Genomic DNA, 23,978 nt, shown 5'->3' on the forward strand with positions numbered 1-23,978 from the left:
CACAGCAGGGAGGAACTGGGCAGGGGGACCTGGGCACACAGCAGGGAGGAACTGGGCAGGGGGACCTGGGCACACAGCAGGGAGGAACTGGGTAGGGGGACCTGGGCACACAGCAGGGAGGAACTGGGTCAGGGGGACCTGGGCACACAGCCGGGAGGAACTGGGCAGGGGGACCTGGGCACACAGCAGGGAGGAACTGGGTAGGGGGACCTGGGCACACAGCAGGGAGGAACTGGGTAGGGGGACCTGGGCACACAGCAGGGAGGAACTGGGCAGGGGGACCTGGGCACACAGCAGGGAGGAACTGGGTAGGGGGACCTGGGCACACAGCAGGGAGGAACTGGGCAGGGGGACCTGGGCACACAGCCGGGAGGAACTGGGCAGGGGGACCTGGGCACACAGCAGGGAGGAACTGGGTAGGGGGACCTGGGCACACAGCCGGGAGGAACTGGGCAGGGGGACCTGGGCACACAGCAGGGAGGAACTGGGTCAGGGGGACCTGGGCACACAGCCGGGAGGAACTGGGCAGGGGGACCTGGGCACACAGCAGGGAGGAACTGGGCAGGGGGACCTGGGCACACAGCCGGGAGGAACTGGGCAGGGGGACCTGGGCACACAGCCGGGAGGAACTGGGCAGGGGGACCTGGGCACACAGCAGGGAGGAACTGGGTCAGGGGGACCTGGGCACACAGCAGGGAGGAACTGGGTCAGGGGGACCTGGGCACACAGCCGGGAGGAACTGGGTCAGGGGGACCTGGGCACACAGCCGGGAGGAACTGGGTCAGGGGGACCTGGGCACACAGCAGGGAGGAACTGGGTAGGGGGACCTGGGCACACAGCAGGGAGGAACTGGGCAGGGGGACCTGGGCACACAGCAGGGAGGAACTGGGTAGGGGGACCTGGGCACACAGCAGGGAGGAACTGGGCAGGGGGACCTGGGCACACAGCAGGGAGGAACTGGGTCAGGGGGACCTGGGCACACAGCCGGGAGGAACTGGGTCGGGGGACTGGGGCACACAGCCGGCAGTTGTGGGCGGAGCAGGACGCACCAGCCCGCGAAGCTCCAGGTCCAGCTTCTCGATCTGCCGGGTCAGGTAGCTCTTCAGGGCAGTCTGGAACCTTAGCATCAGGGGCTAGAGCAAGGGCAAAGCTCCCGTCAGCCTCCTGTCCCATCCCAGCCCCAGGTGTTCTGGGGGAAGGGGGCAAGAACGACTTCCACACGGGGTGCCCACCCCTTCTGCCCCAATTCCGACTCTGGAAGCCACAAGGTAAAGGTGCTAGAGGCCTGTCCTAGGCACCGAAGACCTCAGGGCATATTTTGGCAAAAGGACAGGGCAAGCGGGGGTGGTGGCCCTGGCTCACTGCAGGGGATGCTGGTACCAAAGGGGCACTCAGCACCTTTCCCAGAGCAACTAACTGCTCCCCTTCCTGCAGGGCCGGAGCCCAGGGCTTCCAGGTGGATGCATCCAATCAAAACGCGCCTTCCCTGTCCGCCCAAGACGCCCCCGCCAAGCATGGCCCCGTCCCGAGGTCAGCAGTGCCGGGCGAGAAAGGCTGTTGGGGCACATGGGCCTAAAAGGAGAATCGGCTCTACAGAGCAGCGGGCAAGCCCAGGCAGCGTCACTGTTCAGTGCTCCGGCGACCCGGGCCGGCGTGGGGATGGCTCTGGGGGCGGAGGGCCGAGAAAGGCCTGCGTGGCAGGTGCAGGAAGGTCTCTAAGGCATCCTTCTCTGGGCAGAACTGGGGGACCTGTCCTTACGTGGTTCGGGTCCAAGACCAGCAGCTGGGACGCCTCGTCCACCTCCTCGCTGCCCTCGGACTCCACCGGCTCTGCGGTCCCCTCCTCGGAGAGGCTCAGCTGCTGGATCCTGTCCAGGAAGGAGGGCAGGGACTCTGCCCTGGCGGGGGCACCCGAGTCCTCCAGGGAGAAGCCTGGGGGGACAGCGAACTTCCTGGGGCGCTCACAGAGAGAGTTGTAAGGTCAGGCTGGGTTCCGACCTCGTGCCCCATGAGGGAAATTAGAGAGAAACCCCCCAGAGAGGTGAGGTTCGGACCACTGTTCACAGCGTCCTCTGTTCATGAATCTCGTCCTCACCCCACACACTCCAAAGAGAGGGTCACATACGCTAATAGTGGATAAAAGCTGGCTTCTTACTGATGGGCTAGATTGATTTGTTTTCAAGAATAACATTGATTTTTAGAGAGAGGAAGGGAGAAGAGAGAAACATCGATGTGAGAGGGAAACACGGTTGGCCGCCTCCTGCACGCCCCCTACTGGGGATCGAGCCGGTAACCCGGGCATGTGCCCTGACCGGGAATCGGACCAGTGACCCCTTGGTGTATGGAGCGACACTCAACCAACTGAGCCACACCGGCTGGGGCGAGACTGGTTTTTTTTCTTTTTTTAAATGGGAGACAGTGGATAAGATGGAAAAGAAACGAGGTGTCAGTGAGGCGGTGGGTCCACTTTTGCTTCTCGCCTGGACTGGAGCAAGCCTGTTCTGAGTTTGTCCAGACACGTGTGCCATTGTGTCACTTGGGACATTTGTGTCACAGGCTGTGATCAGCGTCCTGGGCTGCCTTCCTGTGTACACAACACCGGGACACAGAGCCCAGTAAGGACAGGGGTGGGCGGGAAGGCCTTGGAACAGCACATGCGCGCCCAGGGGGCTGTGGCCGAGCCCGTCAGACCAGGTGGCCCTGAGAACCGGCCGGGGCTGCGGGCTGGGGCGTCCCCGGGTGCTGGCTGGGGCCTGGCTTCGCCTGTGCTGGGACACGTTATTGAATGGCTCGGGCTCTTCATGAGGTGGAGAGTAGTTCTCATCCGTTACCATGAAGATGAAATGAGAAGAGACAGTCAGTGCCCCGTACATGTTATCCTTGCCCGTTCGTCATATTTGTATCACCCTGGCCAGTTCGGCTCCGAGGGTAGAGCACTGGCCCTCGGACTGAAGGGTCTTGGGTTCAATTCCCAGTCAAGGGCACATACCTGGGTTGCAGGTACAATCCCCGACCCCAACGTGTGGGAGGCAACAAATCAGTGTGTCTCTCTCTCTCCCTCCTTTCCTTCCACTCTAAAAAAATCAATGGATTGCCCAGCCGGTGTGGCTCACTGGTTTGAGCATCGACCCTGCACCAAGAGGTCGCTGGTTCGATTCCCAGTCAGGGCACATGCCCAGGTTGTGGGCCAAATCCCCAGTAGGGGGCGTGCAGGAGGCAGCCAATCGATGTTCTCTCTCATCGGTGTTCCTCTCTCTCTCTCCTTCTCCCTTCATCTCTCTCTCAAATCAATGAAAAAGAATTAATAATAAATCAATGGAAAAAGATCCTTGGGTGAGGATTAACAACAACAAAAATAATATTTTTATCTTTTGGCTCACAGTGGGAAATGAGGTAAGGGTGGGGCGTCCCTGGCACAGAGGGGGCTGCGAAATGGCTTATCCCGCAGGTGAGGCCCGGTACCTGGCTCCTCCGTGGACAGGGACAGCTCGCCCAAGGTGAGTCCGCTCGGCTGGCTCAGCGTCCGGCGGTGCTGCAGGCCCGGGGGGGACGCCTCCTGCGGCAGCTCCCCATCGGGTCCTTCCTAGAGCAGGAGCAGCGAGCCCTGAGTCCACAGGGGCTGGAGCAGGGCTGCGGGGTGACTGGATTCGGTTCACCCCGGTGCTCAGAATGCAACCCCGTCGTTAAAGCAACAGAAAGTCGTTTGGATGTAAAGATTATTCGGCTTTTGCACACAGTCGGAATGGAGACCGGCTACCCCGGCCTCCCCGCACCCCGACTGGAGCCGGGAGTGGTCCCTGCCTGTCTGGTTCTGTGAATGCGAAGGAACAGCGTGTGGGGCGTGGGGTTCCCCCTCCAAACGCCGATCCCCCAGGACGGCAAGCCGCGCCTTTGGCACCCTCTCGACGGCCTGTGGGAACGCGGCTCTGGCAGGGGTCTCCCGGGACGGCTGTTTCTCTTCTTTCAAACCATTCGCACGAGGGACGTTTTGATAAGAAAATATTTTCCCTCGCTAAAACCCCCAGGCCCCATTTTACTTTTAAAAGAGACTCTTGCAAATATTTCTGTGGACAACAATTGTGACTGAGGATAAAGTGGCAACCATTATTGACAACAGCGCCCCGGAGGGGGACACTGCTGTTCCCCTTCCCGGTGGGGGAGGCGGCCCCCGGGAGCTGGAGACCTTGCCCTCGTCGGAACAGCCGGAACAGCCGGACAGCGGCGCAGGGCAGGTCCAAGCTGGGCTGTCGATCCCCCCGCAGTGCACGTTCTAACTGCGTCCTCAGGGAAGTGGACTCCAGACCCGGTGTCTGAGGCACTCAGAGTCCAGTGCCCACCTCTGGGGGGTCCAGAGAGGGCTTTTCTTCATGAGAAGTGAGGGAGGCGTCCGTGTACACCCCTGGACACAGCAGCCTGCGCGCCCACGGTTCCCTCTGAAGGCCCAGCCGAGCGCCAGGAGACAGGCTCCCTTTAGGGGGCGTCTCTGCTGTTCTGGTTGATCACATTTGCAACCTGTTTCCCAGTGAATTTTCTAGAAACTAGACCCAAGGATGGAAACTGGGTTTCAGCTCCACAGGTGACCCGAACTTCAACTCGGCTCCTTGTAGCTGGCGAAGACACCGTCCATGTTGTCGTCAAGTTCTGAAAAGTGGCCTTAAGTGTGTTTTACCATTTATAGTCACAAAGCTGAGTTAGGGCCACCAAATGTCAGACCACGTTATTCCCCAAAGGCCTAACCCTTTTCGGAGTCACGGGGCGGGGAGACAGCCTGGCTTCGTGGTTCAGAATGGGAGCTTTGGGGCAAAGGCCACCGTCTGCCGTCCCAGCCGTGTGACACTGGACTAGGGGGCCCCTTCGCCCTCTTCCCTCATCTGCGCGAGGGGTTAACGCTCCTGCCCACTTCACTGGGCGCAGTGGGGCCACGGAACGCGTTCTTCCCGCCCCGCCCCTCACTTCCCTTTCAGAACCACTCAAACCTGCAACCGACAGGTGAGCCCCCCTGAGCGGGCCGGGGCCTGCACAGGCCGAGGGGAGGGTTCCAGAGGCTGCCCTCGTTGGGCATCGCTGTAATTCCTCCGTCTCCCTGGCCGCATTCGGAGTGCTCTGTGGCCACCCAGGACCAACGGTCACCGTCTCGGACGGTGCCGACAGAGGGCACCGCCATCTCCACGGTGTTCCCGGGACGAGCTGAGACCCGAAACCTGGATGCTGCCCATGGACTCCCCAGCCTGGGCCCTCTGGTAGGCATTGCGAGTGGTATTTGAAGTGTACCCCAAGTTCCTCCCATAGGGGGACAAACCACACGGGCAGTAACACGCGTGGAGATAGCAGACCCCAGGGCGGCTCACCCTGTGCCCAGCGGCATCCTGACCCACTCGCTCTGAGGAGCCTGCGGCCTGCTGGGAGGACCCGGGGGAGAGGCCCCCCGTGGCTCTGCGTTCCGAGGGACGGAGGGGCCCTCTGCCTTCGTGACCAACCTCCGTCCTCGCGCTGTCGTCTGGGGGTGTGGAGCCCTCTGCCTCCTCGTCCTCAGGACTGATGTCTGAATAGGTCAGGTCTGCAGAGCCGACTTTCCCTTCGGGGAGCACGGTTTCCATCTCGGGCTCCAACTCCTGTTCAAACTCCGCCTCCCCTTCCATTTCCAAGTCCCCCTCATCTTCCATGTCCCCTTCGGTTTCGACTTCCCCAAGGGTGGTGAACTCCGTCTCGGAGCTCCCTGGAGTGTCAGCAACTTCTCCGTTTTTCTGGTCATTGCTCTTCTCTGGTGTTGATTCCTGTGGCCGAGTGGCAGGGAAAATAAAACCGGAAACAAAGCGTCAGGGGCCCGGTGAGGCCTTATTCTTAAGTGTGATGCCCGCCCGGAGACACGCACCCGCACCGCTAAGCATCGCACCCCCCCACCCCCCGGAGAAACGCACCCGCACTGCTAAGCATCAACCCCCCTGGAGAAACGCACCCGCACCGCTAAGCATCGCGCCCCCCCACCCCCTGGAGAAACGCACCCGCACCGCTAAGCATCGCGCCCCCCCACCCCCTGGAGAAACGCACCCGCACCGCTAAGCATCGCCCCCCCTGGAGAAACGCACCCGCACCGCTAAGCATCAACCCCCCTGGAGAGACGCACCCGCACCGCTAAGCATCGCCCCCCCCCCCGGAGAAACGCACCCGCACCGCTAAGCATCGCCCCCCCTGGAGAAACGCACCCGCACCGCTAAGCATCAACCCCCCTGGAGAGACGCACCCGCACCGCTAAGCATCGCCCCCCCCCCCCCCCCGGAGAAACGCACCCGCACTGCACCGCTAAGCATCACTAGATCACTCCCTGCTTGAACGGCTCTGCTCTCTCTCTCTCTCTCTCTCTCTCTGATTACTTTTTCCCTCTGTTGCAGGAAATTAGTTCTCAACAACTTGGGGCAATCTGAGAGCAGGGTGTGCCTGGCATTCCTGCTGGTACCAACACCTTGCAGGGGGTGCAGAAAACAGGTTCCGTGAAGCTAAACGGAGTCTGTTCTTGGGGGAGGCACACGTTCCCCAGCAAGTCCTCCCTCTCTGACTGTGACCCCTGCTCCACACCAGCCCTGAGCAGCGTCCCCGGAACTTCACCCTGTTGCCGTCGGGGTTCAGCCCTTCCTCTCCTTCAGAAGTTGAGCCTCCTTCCAGGGGAGCCCTGGTTGCAGAGGGAGGGAGGAGGGAGGGAAGAAGGGAGATAGAGAGGGAGGGAGGGAGGAGGGAGGGAAGAAGGGAGATAGAAAGGGAGGGAGGGAGGAGGGAGGGAAGAAGGGAGATAGAAAGGGAGGGAGGGAGGAGGGAGGGAAGAAGGGAGATAGAAAGGGAGGGAGGGAGGAGGGAGGGAAGAAGGGAGATAGAAAGGGAGGGAGGAGGGGAGGCAGAGAGGGAGGAAGGAAGGAAGGAGAAAGAAGAAAGGAAGGAAGGAAGGGAGATAGGGAGGGGGAGGAGGGAGGGAGGGAGGAAAGAAGGAAGGAAGGAAGGAAAGAAGGAAGGAAGGAGGGAGGGAGGAAGGAAGGAAGGAGGGAGGAAGGAAGGAAGGAAAGAAGGAAGGAGGGAGGGAGGAAGAAGGGAAGGAGGGAGGAAGAAAGAAAAGAGGGAGGGAGGAAGGAAAGAAGGAAGGAAGGAAGGAGGGAGGGAGGAAGAAGGGAAGGAGGGAGGGAGGGAGGAAAGAAGGAAGGAAGGAGGAAGGGAGGAAGGAAGGAAGGAGGGAGGAAGGAAGGAAGGAGGGAGGGAGGAAGGAAAGAAGGAAGGAAGGAAGGAGGGAGGGAGGAAGAAGGGAAGGAGGGAGGGAGGAAAGAAGGAAGGAGGAAGGGAGGAAGGAAGGAAGGAGGGAGGAAGGAAGGAAGGAGGGAGGGAGGAAGAAAGGAAGGAGGGAGGGAGGAAGAAAGGAAGGAGGAAGGAAGGAGGGAGGAAGGAAGGAAGGAGGCAGGGAGGCAGGGAGGAAGGGAGGAAGGAAGGAAAGTGTCTCAGGTAAAGGGCAAATTCTTTACAATAGAGTCCATGCTTCTAACCGAAGCAGAGCCGGGCGGGGCGGGGGCATGTTCATCAGACCCTCCCCTGCCTGTGCTCAGGGTCTTCGCCCAGGGGCTGCCTGACCAGGACCCCAGCCCGGAGAGGGGAAGGGGTTGCCTTCCTGGAGGTGGCGGGTCTCCGCTCCCGGGGCCACCGCTGAGGCAGCCCCCAGGGACCCCCTCCAGACACCTGCGTGGGTCCCACAGCCCGGGTGGCCAAGCCTAGTGGGCGTCATGGTTTCAGCCGGGCGAGTGGATCCCGGGTTTGCGGGAGTGGACCACCTGGAGCCAGGGGAAGCAGGGTACGGGAGCGGACAAAGGGGCGGTGAGGAAGGAGAACGGGTGCCCAGGGGGTAGGGTGGCCGGGAGGCGGGACGGTCCCGAGAGTGGGGAGCGAAGGGGCCGCGGCAGGAGGAGAGGGGCAGAAAGGGAAGAGCGCCCCGCCGGGTGCCACGGGGGAGCTGTAGGGCCCTCCGAGACCCGTGGTCCCCGGACCCCGCTTACCCGCCGGCCCCGCCACCCGGCTCCGCCATCTCCCGTTGCTAGGCGACGCCGTCAACATCCGGCGGGCGGGGAGCGCGCGCGGGGCGGGCGGCCTGGGCGCGCGGCCATTGTGCCACTGACGCGCACGGGAAACCCTGTAAATGTCGGTACGTTAACGCATAAGTATGGACTCTCCGTCGCTGTCCCTCAGTCCGAGCTCCGGCTCGCCTGGCGGTGTCTGTAAAGCGACAGTCGTGTCAACGTACGTCCAGCCGGGCAACTCCGATGCCCCAGGGGACTGCAAGTGCCCCCGCGGGGGCCGGCGGAGGTGGGGGCGCGAGGAGCCCGGGAGCTGGCTGCACCTGCGGGGACCGGAGACCCCAGCCTGGTGCCCGCCCACCCGTCTCCAGACCTGGGGGCTCGGGGCCCCCTCCGCGGGTTCCTGCGAAGCGTCCTCGGCGGAGGAGGTGCCAGTGGCCTGCTGCCGTCCCCTTGGTACCCCAATAGGAACAACACGAATTCGGAGGGCCGATGGCGAGCGACAGCGCGCACGTGGACTGTCCCGGGGTGGAGGGCGCGGGGCTCGCGTTTGGAGCAGAGCCCGGGGCCGGGGTCCCGGGGGGGTGAGACCCGTAATTGGGGTGACCTGGACCGCAGACCTAGGGCCAGAGGGCGGAAGGAGAAGAGAGAAGTGGCGGGGTCGCGCCGGGTCTGACCGGGGTCGGGGGCGGGACTGGGGCGGGCTGGGGGCCGGGTTGGGCCGAGGGCGGGGACCGGGTTGGCCCGGGGCGGGCCGAGGGCTGGGCCTCGCCGCGCGTCTCCGCCCCGCCGCGCCTCACTGGCGGCGATAGCGGCGGCGGTAGCGGCGGCGGCGGCGGCGGCGGCGGCGGCGGCGGCGGCTCTCGGAGCCGGCGCGAATCCGGCTCCCGTTGTGGGACCCGGGTGGGTATTGGGGCCTGGCCTAGGGCCACGGGGGCGGGGTTTGAAGGGTCTTCTGGGGACCGGGTGGCGCCCCCTCGGCAGGGACAGGGGGGGCGCGTGGGGCGCGTGGGCCTGCAGCCGCGGGGCCCGGGAGGGGCCAGGGTCTGGTCGCAGCCTGGAGAGGTGCGGGGCCCGAGCAGGGGCCGGGCGGCGCTGGCACTCCGGACCACCCGGGGAGCATCCTGGGGATCCCCTCTGCGGAGGCGGGGCGCCCGGGGCAGGGAGTGGGCCTAATTTGGGGCGACTCCGTCCCCGTCTGTCTGGAGCCGTGGACCGGAGAACTTGCGGTCTTTGTCTGGCTGGCTGGCCCAGGCACGCGAACGGGAAGTTGTAGGGGCTGCTGTTCGCAGACGCAGCCCCCGAAGTGTGCTGTCCACCCCACCGCGCGCCCCTTCGCATTCCCGGCCTGTGGTCTGGCCAGGAACCGCCTGTCAGGAAACTCACTTCCTTAGGCCCGGGCTCTTCCCCTTGTTCTCTACTTTGCAAAAAAGAAAGCAAGAAAGAAAAAAGGAGAAAGAAACATAGGCAATTTAAGATTGCTAAATATAACCACGGAACCTTGCCAGAGCCTGAATATTGAAATCCTGTGACTCCCCCCTTGGCGTCCCATGTTGGCCAAGTCTGGTTCAGATTCTGTTCAGAAACAGAAAGGGGCAGGGCTGCTCTCTTTCCTGGGGAGTTTGTTTTGCTGCCTCCCCCAAGTTTGCAAGAGGCGGAGCGGGAGCTGGGTGGCCGCCCCTGGGACTGATCCTCTGCATCTCTACCCCTGAGGACACCCCATCTTTTCTGTGGAGAGAAGAGGCGAATGGTTCCCACGCAGCTTACCAGAGGGCTGGACCAAAGGCCCGATTTGAGAATTCCCTTCCAGGTTGCCATCCACTGCGTAGAGAAGTTTTTAAAAATCTGTTAGTTTTAGAAATTCCTCATTAGTAACATTCACATTGAATTGCTCGGTGAATACTGAACCATGAACGCTTCTGCAGAGGAAGGGTTATTGCCGCGAGGATAGGCCTTTTCGTAGCAGCCGAAGTTCCTGTACCGCGTGTGCAGTGTGGTCACTTCTCCAGCACCTGGTGGTTTCTGGGCGCTTATGGTGAGCAGGGCCTCAGGCTACGGCTAAAGAACGTTCTCGTCGCTGGAATTTTTTTTTTTTTTTTATCCTCATTTGAGGACATTCTTCCATTTTTTGTACAGACAGAGTGGGAGGGAGAGAGAGGAAGAGAGAGAGAAGGAAACATTGATGTGAAAGGGACACACGGAGTGGCTGCCACCCGCACGACCAACCAGGGCCGGGGACAAACTGCAACCGAGGCACATGCCCTTAGCGGGAACCGAACCCGGGTCTCTCTGGACTGCAGGCGGACGCTCCAACCGCTGAGCCAAACTGGCCAGGGCTCGTCGCTGGAATTTTTAAACGCTCCAGTGATGAGGTTGTTGTGTAAATAGATGCTGATATCTATGCATGAATTCACTGGACCCACAAAACAACCCTGGAAAGTCAGGACGGAGATTATCCCCACTCCACAGACTGGGAAGCTGAGGCTTAGGGAAAAACTTCTTCAAGTTCTTGCAGCTGGGAGTGACAGGGTTCGGGGCCTGAGTGCAGGACGCTCCGGCTCCAAAGAACCACGGTGCCGCACTGTCTCCCCTCTGGTAACTGGCCGCCGTCATTCACAGTAGACTCTCCCTGTCCCCTTCGCGCAGATGACAGTGTGTTTCACTCTGCCAGGTGATCCCATGTCACCGGTGGTGGCTAAGCATTTGAGAAGACAGCGATGGGGTTGGCACCACCTGCCTCCAGCTGTGCTGTCCTCTCTGCCTGGGCTCTGGGTGCTGGTGCAGAGGTTCCAAGCACGGCCTCCAAAGCGGACTGCTGGGTTCAGATACCCACCCTGCTGCATAGTGCTGACTTCCTTCCTCTGGGCCTTAGTTTCTTAGCTGTACAATGGAGATAATGCCGCCGGCCTCGAAGGCCCTTGGCAAGGCTCACCTAAAGTGGTTCTCAACCTTCCCGATGCCGCGACCCTTTAATACGGTTCCTCATGTGGGGACCCCCAACCATAAAATTATTTTTGTTGCTACTTCATAACTGTAATTTTGCTACTGTTATGTCTTAGGCGACCCCTGTGAAAGGGTCGTTCGACCCCAAAGGGGTCGCGACCCACAGGTTGAGAACTGCTGAAAGCATCTGGTACCTGGCAGGTGCTAAGGGCTTGTTACTATTTATCATTGTTGTTATTGATGATCATTGTTAGGGTTTTCAACTGTAACTAGATGGGTAGAAACATTTTGGTTTTGGTTTTTGATTCTTTGTATGTGTGGTCCATCAGGTGGAAAACTGGTCATAAGCAGAAATGGAATTTGCTGGATAGGTATATTTATACTCATCTTTGTAACTTTGCAGAGGGGCCGGGGCCTGGGTCCCTGCCGGCTGTTCCAGGGATCGGGGCAACCTGGTTGCCTGGCAACACACATCTTGAGTAGAGATTTCAGGGTGTCTCCCCCCACCCAGCTGAGAGACCTGGATTTTTTCACCAGCCTGAATTCCCTTTTGTAAGATTGGCTACTTAGTTTCCTGTAGTGTTGGAGGATGAGGCTTGATGGTGAAACAGCTATAGGGCAGAGGTGGCTTTCTTGATGTACATTGTTCTCAGAGGTAACATTGTCTCATCCAACATCGTTTCACTGGAACATGGATTAGATACTGTTGGAACTTAACTCTTGTTTACATCAATTAGCCTCTGGTAAATGAGTTTCGTGACAGGTCACTTTGAGCTGTGATGTTTAGTGAGACTTACTGTGTATGGAGTCTGTTGAACCTTGATGAGCCAAGTGCACAGAAAGAAAGCACAAGTCTGCCCCCCCAGCCCTAAATTCGGGGAAATGGTGTAGGAAATCTTTCCCCGTTCACTTCAGTGGTGGTTTTTTATGCTCTTGGCCACCCGTGCGTCGTGGGTCACTTGGTCGTGCATCTCGGATAAATCTGCTTTGATGAATTGTCCGGTAGCTGCTATCTGGTCAGTCCTGGCTCCTTAAGGTTGGTTCTGTCTTGGCTCTTTGGGGGGAAATTCTATTCCAATCGAAGTGACCCCTGTGTCAGGTCCCCGGTCTCCCCTCGCCCTCCTGGCTTTAGCTGCGGGCCCAGTTCCCGCCCCTCAAAGGTCCTTCGCTGATGGCAGTTGGTCCAAGGCTCTGGCACTCGGTTTTCTGCCCTAAACTTGTCCCTTTGTCTTAAATGCGAGTTGCCCTGCCCTCGCGTCCCACGGAGGCCTGCCCACAGCTGCCTGTCTTTCCGTGTGGATCCTGCCGCAGGTGTGGTTGTCTGCAGTTGTCTGACTTGAAGTCAAATACACCTGAGAGGAAGGGTTGTCTCCCTCACGGGTGTGGAGGAGACCCGCTTCTCCAAACCCGGGCTCCTGACCCTGGCTGCTGCAGGACTTACATCATCCACCATTTGAACATGAAATGGGGCGTCCCAGAGACCACAGGGCCTGGCCGGAGACCACAGGGCCCGCAGAGACCACAGGGCCTGGCTGGAGACCACAGGGCCCACGGAGACCACAGGGCCCGGCCGGAGACCACAGGGCCTGGCCGGAGACCACAGGGCCCGGCCGGAGACCACAGGGCCCGCGGAGAACGTAGGGCCCGGCCGGAGACCACAGTGCCCACGGAGACCACAGGGCCCGGCCGGAGACCACAGGGCCCGGCCGGAGACCACAGGGGCTCATGGAGACCATAGGGGCCCAGCCGGAGACCATAGGGCCCGCGGAAACCACAGGGCCTAGCCGGAGACCACAGGCCCCACGGAGACCACAGGGCCCGGCCGGAGACCACAGGGCCCCACAGAGACCACAGGGCCCGGCTGGAACCACAGGGGCTCATGGAGACCATAGGGGCCCAGCCTGAGACCACAGGACCCACGGAGACCACAGGGCCCGCGGAGACCACAGGGCCCAGCCCGTGTGCCTGGTCCGGAAGGGAGGGCGCTGGGGCCTCCCCGGGGTGTGCTGGCAGCAGGTGTTTAGCGGAGGGAAAGGTCCTGTTTGTGTGTCTGTCACTGTTTGATGCGGCATCACCGTGTCCCGCTCTGTGTTGATTGGCCTTGGAGGGTAAAGCAGATGAACCGGTTTCTGCCGGCCACGTGCCCGGTGCTCAGGGAGCAGTCTGGCAGTGGCCAGGCCAGGGGGTAATCACCTGTGGGCTCTGTCCCCTTAAGTGTTCCCCAAAGTGTCCTGCACCCTGCCTCGCCCTCTACAGCAGGCAGCTGTCCCGATGGGTACGGTGTGTGGGGACAGCTGGCTCTGTGAGGTGCTGGGACCATGTCTGTCCTGCTGGCCGCTGCGTCCCTGACCTAAGGTGCCCCGAGGCAGGGCAGGGCACGGCACGGCGCAGTGACTGGGAGAAGCCCGGGCTCCCAGCGGCTCTGGGTGGTCATGTCTTTGGTCTTCCCAGGAAGGTTCTGGAAGAGACGTTTGCCCCTTAGCTCCTGTTTGGGGATGTATGAGGCTCGTCCTCCCAGGACAGGAAACCTAGGCTTCGGGCTGAGGACAGACGCTGGTCTGCGGGTGTGTAGCTTTCTCGGTCCCAGCCAGCTGCTCCCGCGGCGGTGGACCAGGCTGGGCCCGCGTGCAGTGCTCAGGGAGTGGGCTCTGCTGGCCGTGGGGGAGCAGGGAAAACCTCCCCAGGTCACAGTCGGTTCCTCACGGTGCCCTTGGTGTGTGGGCTGCAGGAAAATGGCCCCAAAGTCATCCACACCCTAACCCGGGGACCCGGGAACATGTTAGGTTACACCGCAAAGGGGTTAAGGCTGCAATGGGACTGAGGTTGTTAATCAACTGACCTTGAACTGGGAGAGGGTCCTGGGGTCCCCGGGGGCCCAGTGTCCCCACGGGGTCCTTGAGCGGGTGAGGGGCGGAGAGTCGGCGTGCCGCCACGTGAGAAAGACGGAGCTGTCGCCCAGCGCCGGGGAGGAGGCATTCGGGCCTGGGTGGGGGCTGAGGGCCTGGCAGCTGAGGGCAGGAGAACACGCCCCGGAGCCCCCCCCCCCCCCCCCGCCCCGGAGCCCGCGATGAGCACCCGGCTTCCGTGGGCGAGGCCGGGTCAGACTCCTGGCCTCCCGGTGGGAGGTGGGGCGGGTGCCGGGGCCACAGGGACCCATCACGCTCGGAAGGGAACTGCTCGGAGAGAGCGGGTTTCGTAATCCGTGTTTCGGTCATCGCTGGCTTTTCGGTGACTTTGCCTCTCTTTCCTCGGGTACAAATCACCGAAAATCGGGAACAAACTCTGGGTGTAGATGTCGGAGCTTCACCGCTGAGTCACAAAAGCCTTGGCTGCCTGTGGGCCAAGTGCCAGTGGCCCGTGGCCTGTACCGTGGAGGGGACGCGTGTGGGTCACGCAGGCCCGGGCAGGGCTTCGACTGAGAAATCTGCCCCCGCCCGCCCCGCCCGCCCCCTCCCACAGGGGACCGCTGTGGCTCCTGCGCTCCGTCCTCTCCCGGCAGCTGCCCGGCTCCAGCCACCTCCAGCCCCGCTCCTCTGCCACCAGCCACGCTGCCTCCACCGCGCTGACCGGCCACACGCGGCCGAGAACGCGTTGTCCACGGCGCTCCTCCTAGAGAGGTGTCGCCTAACGGGAGAGTGTCCCCTGGTTGTGATTCCTGCAGCGTTTGTTTCATGAGCCTGCGCGTTTCTTCCGAGAGCAAGCCCGCTGCCCCCCCCCCCCGTGTGAATCACACAAGTGTGTGTCGTGCAAACACCTGGCCCTGCCTGGGGTTCCTGCGGCTCGGAGCACGACAGTCAGCGTGGATCCCTCTGCCGTCGAGGGGTCCGGACCGGCGTTGTCCGTCACACCCCGGAGTCAGGGCTGCTCGTCCGTCTGCTCAGCGCGCCGCCACCTGCTCTGTGCTGCAGCCGCCGGCTGTGGTGTCCTTCCCGCGGCAAACACGAGGGCCTGCCTGCAGCTGGCATCGGGCGGGGCATCGTGACAGACCGTCAGCGAGTCTCGGACTGAGGAGCTTATAATCCAAAGTGAATAATGCCAGACGGCCGCAGCCATTTAAAGTAAAGACACGAAGGGACACATTCGGGGGGAACAAGTCTTTTTTATTATTGTTTTAATCCTCACCTGAGGATATTTTTTCCATTGATTTTAAAAAAAAATATTTTTCTTTATTGATTTCTAGAGAGAGAGGAAGGGAGAGGGAGAGAGAGAGACATCAATGAGAGAGAACATCGACTGGCCGCCTCGTGCACGCCCCCCACTGGGGATCGGGCCCGAAACCTGGGCATGTGCCCTGACCGGGAACGGAATGGGTGGCCTCTTGGTACATGGGTCAGCGCTCAACCACTGAGCACACCGGCCGGGCTGATTTTTTTTTTTTTAGATAGAGTGGGAGGGAGGGAGAGATGGTTACCTCCTGCACGCGCCCCGACTGGGGCCGGGGATCGAACCTGCAACCCAGGTATGTGCCTTTGACCAGGAATTGAACCTGTCACTCTGGTCCTCGGGCTGACGCTCTAACCCCTGAGCCACACTGGCCAGGGTGAGAATGAGTTCTTTATCGTTGTCAGGGATCTGCCTGGAGCCTCCGCTCCGTCAGGGCTGGGGGGAGGGTTCGTTCTATTGGCACAAAGTGCTCCGAGCATCTCGGCTGCTGTTCAACTTCAGCAAATTCTAAGTCTTACAGAGACGCGGGCATCAGCGCTTCCCAGCCGCCACTTCTCTGTCCCTTTGAGCATCAGCGGATTCTGTGTCTTAGGATCTCTGCTGAGGACACTCGAAGGTTGTGCAAGAGGTGCCCCTCCCCCACCTGTGCCTAGAGTGAGGAGAACAGGCTGCGGTGGGGGGGGGGGCGGGGAGGCCCCCTGCCGGGGAGGGGCCGGTGCTGCGGGCACCCTGGGTTCTGTGCCTGGGGCACAGCTTTCGGGTCTGCTAGGCAGGCGGTTGTTTTTGCTCCCACTGCCCCGTAGAACCTCAGATCCCGAAAGTCGTAAACTGCTCTGCCCCTGGTGAGTGAGAACCACTCAAGGTCGTGTGTCTTTTATTTATTTATTCTTTCTTTCTTTCTTTATTGATTTTAGAGAGAGAGGAAGGGAGAGGGAGAGAGATAGAAACATCGATGAGAGAGAACATCGACTGGCCGCCTCCCGCATGCCCCGCACTGAGGTCGGGCCCGAGACCTGGGCATGTCCCTGACCGGGAATCGAACCGGCGACCTCTTGGTACGTGGGCAGATTTTATTGTTTTAGAGCAGCGTTCAGTTTATGAAAAAATGAGCAGAAAGCACAGTGTCCACTCACCCTCCAGGTGCCGCTGTCATTGTTTACGTGGTGAAGTACATGCTACGTCCGCACCACCCCGACCGGGAGGTGCCCGCTCTGTGCCGCCAGCACCCCTCGCCCCCCAGCACCCCTCGCCCCCCAGCACCCCTCGCCCCGCCAGCCTTTCACCCCCTCACCAGCCCGCTCCCCGGACTCACTCAGGGAGGCGCAGGCCCTTGATGAGCTCTGCTCCCCCTACGTGCCCCTCCTGCTCTGTGCCCCCCCAGGCATCAGTACTGGGCATGACACCACCCTCTTCCTAGACCTGCGCTCCCTCCCCGACACCTTCAGGCGCGGCCTGCATGCTGTCCCACACGGTCCCCGGGGCAGGGCTCCCAGGAGCTTCCCAGCTCCCCCTCCTGGGTGCGGAGGTTCGGGGCGCCTGTGGGGGGGTAAAGTGCCCTGTGTGGACCCCATGACTGTACTGAAGGCTGTGAAGTGCCCGCTGCGTCTATGCCCAGCCCCGCCACACCCCCAGTGGGTGATCTCGGAGGTTCCCGGGGGATTTAGCCGCTGAGTGTTCTCGCCTGGAGCAGGGAAGAGGCGGGTGTGCAGAGGGTGCCTGGTGGAGCCTCAGGCCAGCAGGTGGCGGGGCCGGCGACGAGGGCCTGGGGTCTCCGGGCCAGGACCCTTCTCCCCCTCCCTTGGCAGACTTGAGGCAGGCGTGCCAGTGGAGGGGCTGGAAAAGACGGGGTACTCTGCCGCTGTGGGCAGCCGATGGGGAAGGTGAGATCGGGGAAGTGAGGTGTCAGGATTGAGGGTGAAGGTGCCAGGAGCGAGTCCTCATTTCTGCAACCCCCATCCCACACCCCTCCCCCGCCTCCGGGCCTCCCTCCTCCCGGCCAGCGGGGGCCAGGCCTGGGCCCCGAAGCGTCCCCACGGGCAGCGGGCAGCGGGCAGGGCACCATCTGAAGCCGGGGGTCAGGGGCCAGGACGGCCTGGACCTTAGGAGTCCAGGAGGGTGACTTAAACAGTGGCACGAGGGGACCGGCAGTCCCTAGAGTGGTTCCGATTGGGTGGATCGGATCTTAAGGAGGCTGGACACTGCTCTGAGCGTTTGCTTCTAGTCTGAGAAAGGGTCCCTTCTGCAGTCCCTGTTCACGGGGCCGCGGGGACACTTGAGCCAGCCCTGATCAGACAGGCCTGTGCCAGCCTGGCCGCTCCTGCACCCCGGCCTGGGCCCTGGCCCTCGCTTCCCGCTGCCCCGGTGACAGGCAGCCCAGCCGAGGGTATTAGCCTGGGGACAGGTTGGCTGCTGGGCAGGGACAGGGCTCTGCCCCTTAATCCTGTTTAACGTGTGCTGGGGGCAGCGGGGGAGGGTTGCCCCGTGGCCGAGTCTGCTAGCTGGGGACAGCGGGGGAGGGTTGCCCCGTGGCCGAGTCTGCTAGCTGGGGACAGCGGGGGAGGGTTGCCCCGTGGCCGAGTCTGCTAGCTGCCCAGCGAGAGGCAGAGGGCGGTTGGCTTCCTGTCAGCGCCCCGGCCCCACCCAGCCGCCTTCCTCCGAGGGTGCGGGAGAAGTTCCCAGTCTCAGCTGGGACTCGAGGCACCGGGAGGCCCTCTCTCAGGCCTGGGTCAGAAGTCTGGGGTTTGTCCTCTGAGTTCCATAGAGAAGCATTGCTGTCCCAGGGCTGGGCCACCACCCGGCCTCAGAGCCGCCGTGGCCCCTGGGGACGTCATGAGCTGGGGGTCTCCCAGCTCCCCCTCCTGGGTGGAGGCCTCGTGCTCACCCGGGAGGGGTCTGGCCCTCCCTGCACCCTCCTTCTCTTCTGACAGCAGGGTCGGGGTAAACTCAGATTTAATCCAGCAGCGGGAGAGGAGAGCCGGAGGGGGTGCTCCAAGGCAGACGGAGCCCGCGGCCACGCACGAGCAGCCCACGGCCATGCCAACTCGAGCGGCCCCAGCCCTTCCCACCGCAGTGTCGACAATCACAGGACACGAGGCTGTGGTTGTGGGGCCACGGGGGAGCTTGGTGGCTGTGGCCCCACGAGGTAAAGTGGGTGAGTGGTGGCAGTCGCTCGGGCCACACGGACGTGAGGGGCCTTGGCCACGCCTGTGAGCAGCTTGGCCCGCAGGCCCTGTACCTGCAGATCAGGAGCCAGCGATGGGGACAGGGCAGGGAGGGAAAGGGGTTCAGGTGCAGCGATGGGACAGGGCAGGGAGGGGAAGGGGTTCGGGCGCAGCGATGGGGACAGGGCAGGGAGGGAAAGGGGTTCGGGCGCAGCGATGGGGACAGGGCAGGGAGGGAAAGGGGTTCGGGTGCAGCGATGGGACAGGGCAGGGAGGGGAAGGGGTTCGGGCGCAGCGATGGGGACAGGGCAGGGAGGGAAAGGGGTTCAGGCGCAGCGATGGGGACAGGGCAGGGAGGGAAAGGGGTTCGGGCGCAGCGATGGGGACAGGGCCGGGAGGGAAAGGGGTTCGGGCGCAGCGATGGGGACAGGGCAGGGAGGGAAAGGGGTTCGGGCGCAGCGATGGGGACAGGGCAGGGAGGGAAAGGGGTTCAGCTGCAGCGATGGGACAGGGCAGGGAGGGAAAGGGGTTGGGCGCAGCGATGGGACAGGGCAGGAAGGGAAAAGGGTTCGGGTGCAGCGATGGGACAGGGCAGGAAGGGAAAGGGGTTCGGCTGCAGCAATGGGACAGGGCAGGGAGGGAAAGGGGTTCGGGCGCAGCGATGGGGACGGCAGGGAGGGAAAGGGGTTCGGGTGCAGCGATGGGACAGGGCAGGGAGGGAAAGGGGTTCGGGCGCAGCGATGGGGACGGCAGGGAGGGAAAGGGGTTCGGGTGCAGCGATGGGACAGGGCAGGGAGGGAAAGGGGTTCGGCTGCAGCGATGGAGAGCTTTCTCGGGGCTCATCCCTTGGGTCCTCATAAGCCTGTGGCTGGTGGGTCCCCCGAACTGCTGGGTCCTAAAGGGGGCAGCCACTGGCTGGGCACAGTCCCCACAGTCTGCTGAGGGGGTCAGTGGTGCCCTCGCCTGGGTCAGTGGTGCCTCCCGGGGTGGGGCCTGGGGCAGAGGTTTCTCGCCGAAACCCCAGCGTGCTCCGCGGAGCGTGTGGATAGGGAGCCCCGGGTTAGCGCGAGGGTCTGTCGCCTGTGGGATGTGGGAGAAGGTGTGTGAGCCCAGAGCTCAGGCCAGGCCACACGGTCTCGGGTCACAGCCGGGGGCCGCCCCCTTTTCAATTTCCGTCAGGTTTTCTGTAACAAGCCTCCAGCTGGGTCAGGCTGGAAGCGGGGTCCCCTTCCCATCAGACAAGTGGCTGGCGCCGCGACGGAAGCCACGTAGCGCTCAACAAGCGGGTCGGCACCGGTCCACACAGTGCAGCTGTCGGTTCCATCAAGGCTCAGTTTGGGTGGAACAGGCCCCCAAACACACACACACATTTAAAAAACAGGCGAGAGTTGTCCAAAGAGAGCAAATATTGGTGGCCAACAGTCAGGGGACAGACTGCCCCCCAGAGGCATGCGCCCCCCAGGCCAGCGGGGTGGGTGGGGCTGGAACTCTGCTCTCCGAGGCGGGGTCTCCTGCCCCAGGGTTTTCCGATCACCGAGGGACTTTGGGTGCACTGTTCCCTGGGTTCCCTGATCTGCAAAACTGCGCTTCTGGGACGTGGTTTGGGAGCTGGGGTGGGGGAGGGGCGGGCCACGGCTGATGGCAGGCAGGGACACGCCGTGTTGCAGACACTGGTATTTGGGAACCCCACCCCAAACCTCCCAGCACATTCCTGTACTTATCCTCAGCGGGGGCTCACCGTCTCTATGGGAAGGTGCCCCGTCGGGTTGGGGACCAGCTGAGGGGTGTGTGCAGCCCAGCCTGGCCTTAGAGAGATGTAACCAAGTGACACCGTCTGAGGGCCGCCGCTCAGCCCAGCCTCACCCACGGGAGGCCACGGGAGGCCACTGAGCTCGGGGAATGTGTCTGCTCCGAGCTGAGACGTGCTGATGTACGAAATACACACAAGAGTCCGAAGTAGCCCAGGAGGCATTGCTTCGTACCGATGACAGACCGAAAGGGCGCCCTGTGGGGTCAGTAACCCCGAGACTCACGCCCCTCATTCTTTTGTACTTTTTACCGACTGGCTGGTGGGGTGTTTGAAATGGTTCGCGTGGCCGGCATGGTATTTCTCTGGGGCGGCGCTGGCCTAGAAAACGGGGTCCCAGCTGGTGTGGCTCAGTGGTTGAGCATCGACCCTGCACCAAGAGGTCACCGGTTCGATTCCCGGTCAGGACACATGCCCAGGTTGTGAGCCTGATCCCCAGTGGGGGGCGTGCAGGAGGCGACCAATCCATGTTCTTTCTCATCCATGTTTCTCTCTCTCCCTCTAAAATCAATAAAGGAAAACAATTTTTTTTTTTAATAAAAGAAAAGGGGGTCCGTAGCTCATGAGCTGATCTTGGAATTCTTGAAGAATTCTTGCAGTTTAAAAGTATTCCAGACATGGGGTCGTCATTAGAGCAGCGCAGCTTCTCCCGATCTGCTGGAAAGATCACGCGGGTCACGATAACTTCCAGGTTCACAGCGTGGTCGTCACCTGTCGCGGTGGCTCGGGCTCCGCTGCGCGTGGAGACTGGTGCACGGCCCAGGGACAGCGTCTCCACAGTGCGATGACTTTGGGGGTGACCGGTGGGCACTGCCCTGAGTGTGTGATCACACTGTACGGTACGCTCAGAGATCCGTGTGCGCCAAGTACACTTTAGTAAAAATAGAAACTGAAACAGAGGCGGGAGAGACACCCCTTGACCCGGATGTGATCTGGGAGAGAGGACAGGCCCCGCCCCAAGTGTCCAGAAAGTGGCTAAGCCAGGGGCAGCTGTTTCGTCCCCAGGGGACATTTGCACCATCTGGAGACGTTTTTGGTTGTTCTTCTGGGGGGAGGGGTGGTAGTGGCACCTAGTGAGGAGGTGGGGGCTGCTTGCTGTCCCCCAGGGCCTGGGATGCCCCGCGGCTGAGAATGACCCGCTCAGGCACCACAGTGCCCGGCTGGGAACCCACTCCGCAGCGAGCCAGCGTCTGCCTTGGGCCCCATGCATCTCCTCTGTCTCCCTCCCCAGGCAGGTGTGGACAAGCCCCACTGGGCCGAAGTGGGCGGAGGATGGGAACATTCCCCCGGCGATGTCTCTGGGCCGCCTCCTTCGCCGGGCCTCCTCCAAAGCCTCGGACCTCCTGACCCTCACCCCGGGTGGCGGCGCTGGACCCCCCTCCGTGCTGGATGGGGAGATCATCTACTCCAAGAACAATGTCTGCGTGCACCCGCCGGAGGGGCTGCAGGGGCTGGGGGAGCACCACCCAGGTGAGCCCAGCAGAGGGGGGACTGGGGCTCCCGGCAGGGGGGGCTGTCTAATTACCGAGCCCCAGGTTCAGGGCTCCTGTTTGCCCTCACCTTGACCCTGTGCACACCCGACTGCTGGGCGGGGCTGCGGTGGGCAGGTGCTGGGCCCCGGTCTGAGGGTGCTACGTGTTCTGGGTATGAAACAGAAGGAACAGCGTGTCCCTTGCAGAGCTCCGTGGTTTAGCCCTGCTGGGGTGGAAGTCGGGGGGGCCTGGTCTGAGGCTCTCCTCCAGTGATGAGCAGGGAGACACGGCCTCCGCGCGGTTCCCCTTGTGCTCAGCCGGCTGGGAGCCCCGAGCTCTTCTGGCACAGGCCCCGGGCCCCGGGGGAGGGCAGGGCCAGCTCTGGCCCTAGATAACGTCTCCGAGCCCAGCCCAGGAGGCTGGAGGCCTGTGCAGTAGGCCTGGGAATCAGGACACCCCGAAATGGCAGGTGGTCCCATGGGAAATGCCGCTGTTCCCCCAAACAGAGAGTCAGGAGCCCAGAGAGCCCACCCCCTTGCTGCGGGTCTCAGAAACCGCCTTGTCAGCAATCCAGTGTGTGACGTGGAAAGATGAGCCCTTCTCCCAAAAAGCTGCATTAAAGAAAAAATGCCGAGAGGGCAGTGGCCGGCCGACGGGAAAAGACCCGCACGCTGGCCACCCAGCTTGGATTCCGCTTGTGAAATAGTCTGTGGCCCGCGGCCCTCCTAACAGTGCTGTGACTGCGAGCCGGGCTCCGGGCCTGGGTGGGGACGCTGACTGACCCCAGGCAGTGGACCGGGCTCTGAACCGAGGCGGGCTCTGTGCTTGCAGAGTACACGCCAGGCCGCTGCCGGGGCCGTGCTCCCGGGTCTGCTGTGTGTGCACCAGGGGCCTTTGCTGGGCCGTGCTCCCGGGTCTGCTGTGTGCACCAGGGGCTGGGGCCGTGCTCCCGGGTCTGCTGTGTGTGCACCAGGGGCTGAAGCTGCTGTGTGGAGCCCAGCGCTCCCAGGCGTGTCTCACGAGGACCAGGCTGTGTCTGAAGCTCCCTGGGTCTGCACAGCCCGGGGTGTTACTGGCCAGGGCACCGCTGAGAAAGCGGCCCTGCCCTGTGGGCACCGCCCTCCCTAACCACTGTCCTCCACCCTGCAGGGTACCTGTGCTTGTACACAGAGAAGGATGAGCTGCTGGGGGCCACCCTCATCCTGGCGTGGGTCCCCAACTCTCGGATCCAGAGGCAGGACGAGGAGGCGCTGCGTTACATCACTCCCGAGAGCTCCCCGGTGCGCAAGGCACCCCGTCTGCGGGGCCGGCGTGTCCAGAGCTTGGGTGCCCCCCATCAGGCCTCCCCCACGGAGCCGAGGCCCACCCTGATCCCCAGAGACGAGGACATCCTGGTGGTAGCGCAGAGCCTTCGGGACACTGTGCATGTAAGCCCCTCACCTGAGGATGGGGAGAAGCTGGCCCCTGGCCTGGGGATGGACGGCCCCCTTCTGGGCCTGCAGCCAGCCCACAGCGACTCCGGGATCTTGTCAACGGTCAGTTCGCAGGACGGGACTGAGGAGGGGCGGGAGCCCCGGCCCGAGGCCGGCGAGGAAGAGGGCTCCCTGGAGCTGTCGGCCGACGGCGTGAGCAGGGACAGCTCCTTCGACTCGGACTCGGATGCCTTCTCCTCCCCTTTCTGCTTGTCGCCCGTCAGCGCTGCCCTGGCCGAGAACAGCAACTCCGTGTTCCTGGAGAGCGAGAACAGGTGAGTCCCCGGTTCTGGGCCTGTGTGGGGACAGGCGTGGGTTTTGCCGAGTGCTGAGGACCACCTGCGCCCTGTCCTGCTTGTGCTGTAGGCCGCAGCAGCGGGGCCCACCCCTTTATGCCAGCCGAGGGGACTGTGCCCACACCATCAGGCCCCATGGGGTGTGGTTGTCATGGCCGCCACGCAGCGTCCTCAGGGGTCCGCAGGCCCCACAGGTGGTCGTGCACGAGGCTCATGAACAGCAGCCTTCTGCTAACCCAGCATGGCCAGGGCCAGCGCAGGGCGGGCCACCTCTGGCCTGAGGTCACCCAGCCAGTCCCCTGGCCCACCAGGCTGGATTCCAGCCCAGCTGGTCCACACTAGGCTCGGAGCACGTGAGGTCCCCGGGCCCCTGTGAGCGCGGCGGAGGAGCGGGGTGCAGGGACGCGGAACGCTTCGCCAGCCTCAGCGGGAAGGAATTTGAGATGGATTCATTCTGATAGTGTTCCCTCCATAAACTGGGGTCCATTAAAGCCCAAGGGTGGACGGAAAACATTTGTTTCAAGTACTGGAGCGCTCATGTGAGAGAGGCAGTGAGCTGTGACCCAGGGCTCCAGGTGCCCGGTCAGGTTCACTGGGCCGGAGACCAGGTGGGGATGGAGC

General features: G+C 62.5%; 2 protein-coding genes across 2 annotated transcripts in view; one reads left to right on the plus strand and one right to left on the minus strand.

Moving 5' to 3' along the window:
• The window catches only part of CCDC40 (coiled-coil domain containing 40), a 41,839-nt gene extending 23,655 nt beyond the window's left edge, over nucleotides 1–18,184 (minus strand). The window contains exons 1-7 of the mRNA XM_036268321.1: nucleotides 18,058–18,184; nucleotides 8,843–8,964; nucleotides 8,270–8,365; nucleotides 5,478–5,774; nucleotides 3,463–3,583; nucleotides 1,760–1,932; nucleotides 1,050–1,133 (exon numbers count right to left, since the gene is read on the minus strand). Of these exons, the coding sequence (XP_036124214.1) occupies nucleotides 1,050–1,133; nucleotides 1,760–1,932; nucleotides 3,463–3,583; nucleotides 5,478–5,774; nucleotides 8,270–8,365; nucleotides 8,843–8,964; nucleotides 18,058–18,184 (1,020 nt within the window). The remainder of the gene's footprint in view (nucleotides 1–1,049; nucleotides 1,134–1,759; nucleotides 1,933–3,462; nucleotides 3,584–5,477; nucleotides 5,775–8,269; nucleotides 8,366–8,842; nucleotides 8,965–18,057) is intronic.
• Nucleotides 8,900–23,978, plus strand: part of TBC1D16 (TBC1 domain family member 16) — a 58,850-nt gene continuing 43,771 nt past the window's right edge. Inside the window, exons 1-3 of the mRNA XM_036268697.1 lie at nucleotides 8,900–8,945; nucleotides 21,349–21,587; nucleotides 22,739–23,336. Of these exons, the coding sequence (XP_036124590.1) occupies nucleotides 21,410–21,587; nucleotides 22,739–23,336 (776 nt within the window). The 5' untranslated portion in view covers nucleotides 8,900–8,945; nucleotides 21,349–21,409. The remainder of the gene's footprint in view (nucleotides 8,946–21,348; nucleotides 21,588–22,738; nucleotides 23,337–23,978) is intronic.

Source organism: Molossus molossus, unplaced genomic scaffold, assembly GCF_014108415.1.
Source record: "Molossus molossus isolate mMolMol1 unplaced genomic scaffold, mMolMol1.p scaffold_m16_p_19, whole genome shotgun sequence".
NCBI classification, from domain to species: domain Eukaryota; kingdom Metazoa; phylum Chordata; class Mammalia; order Chiroptera; family Molossidae; genus Molossus; species Molossus molossus.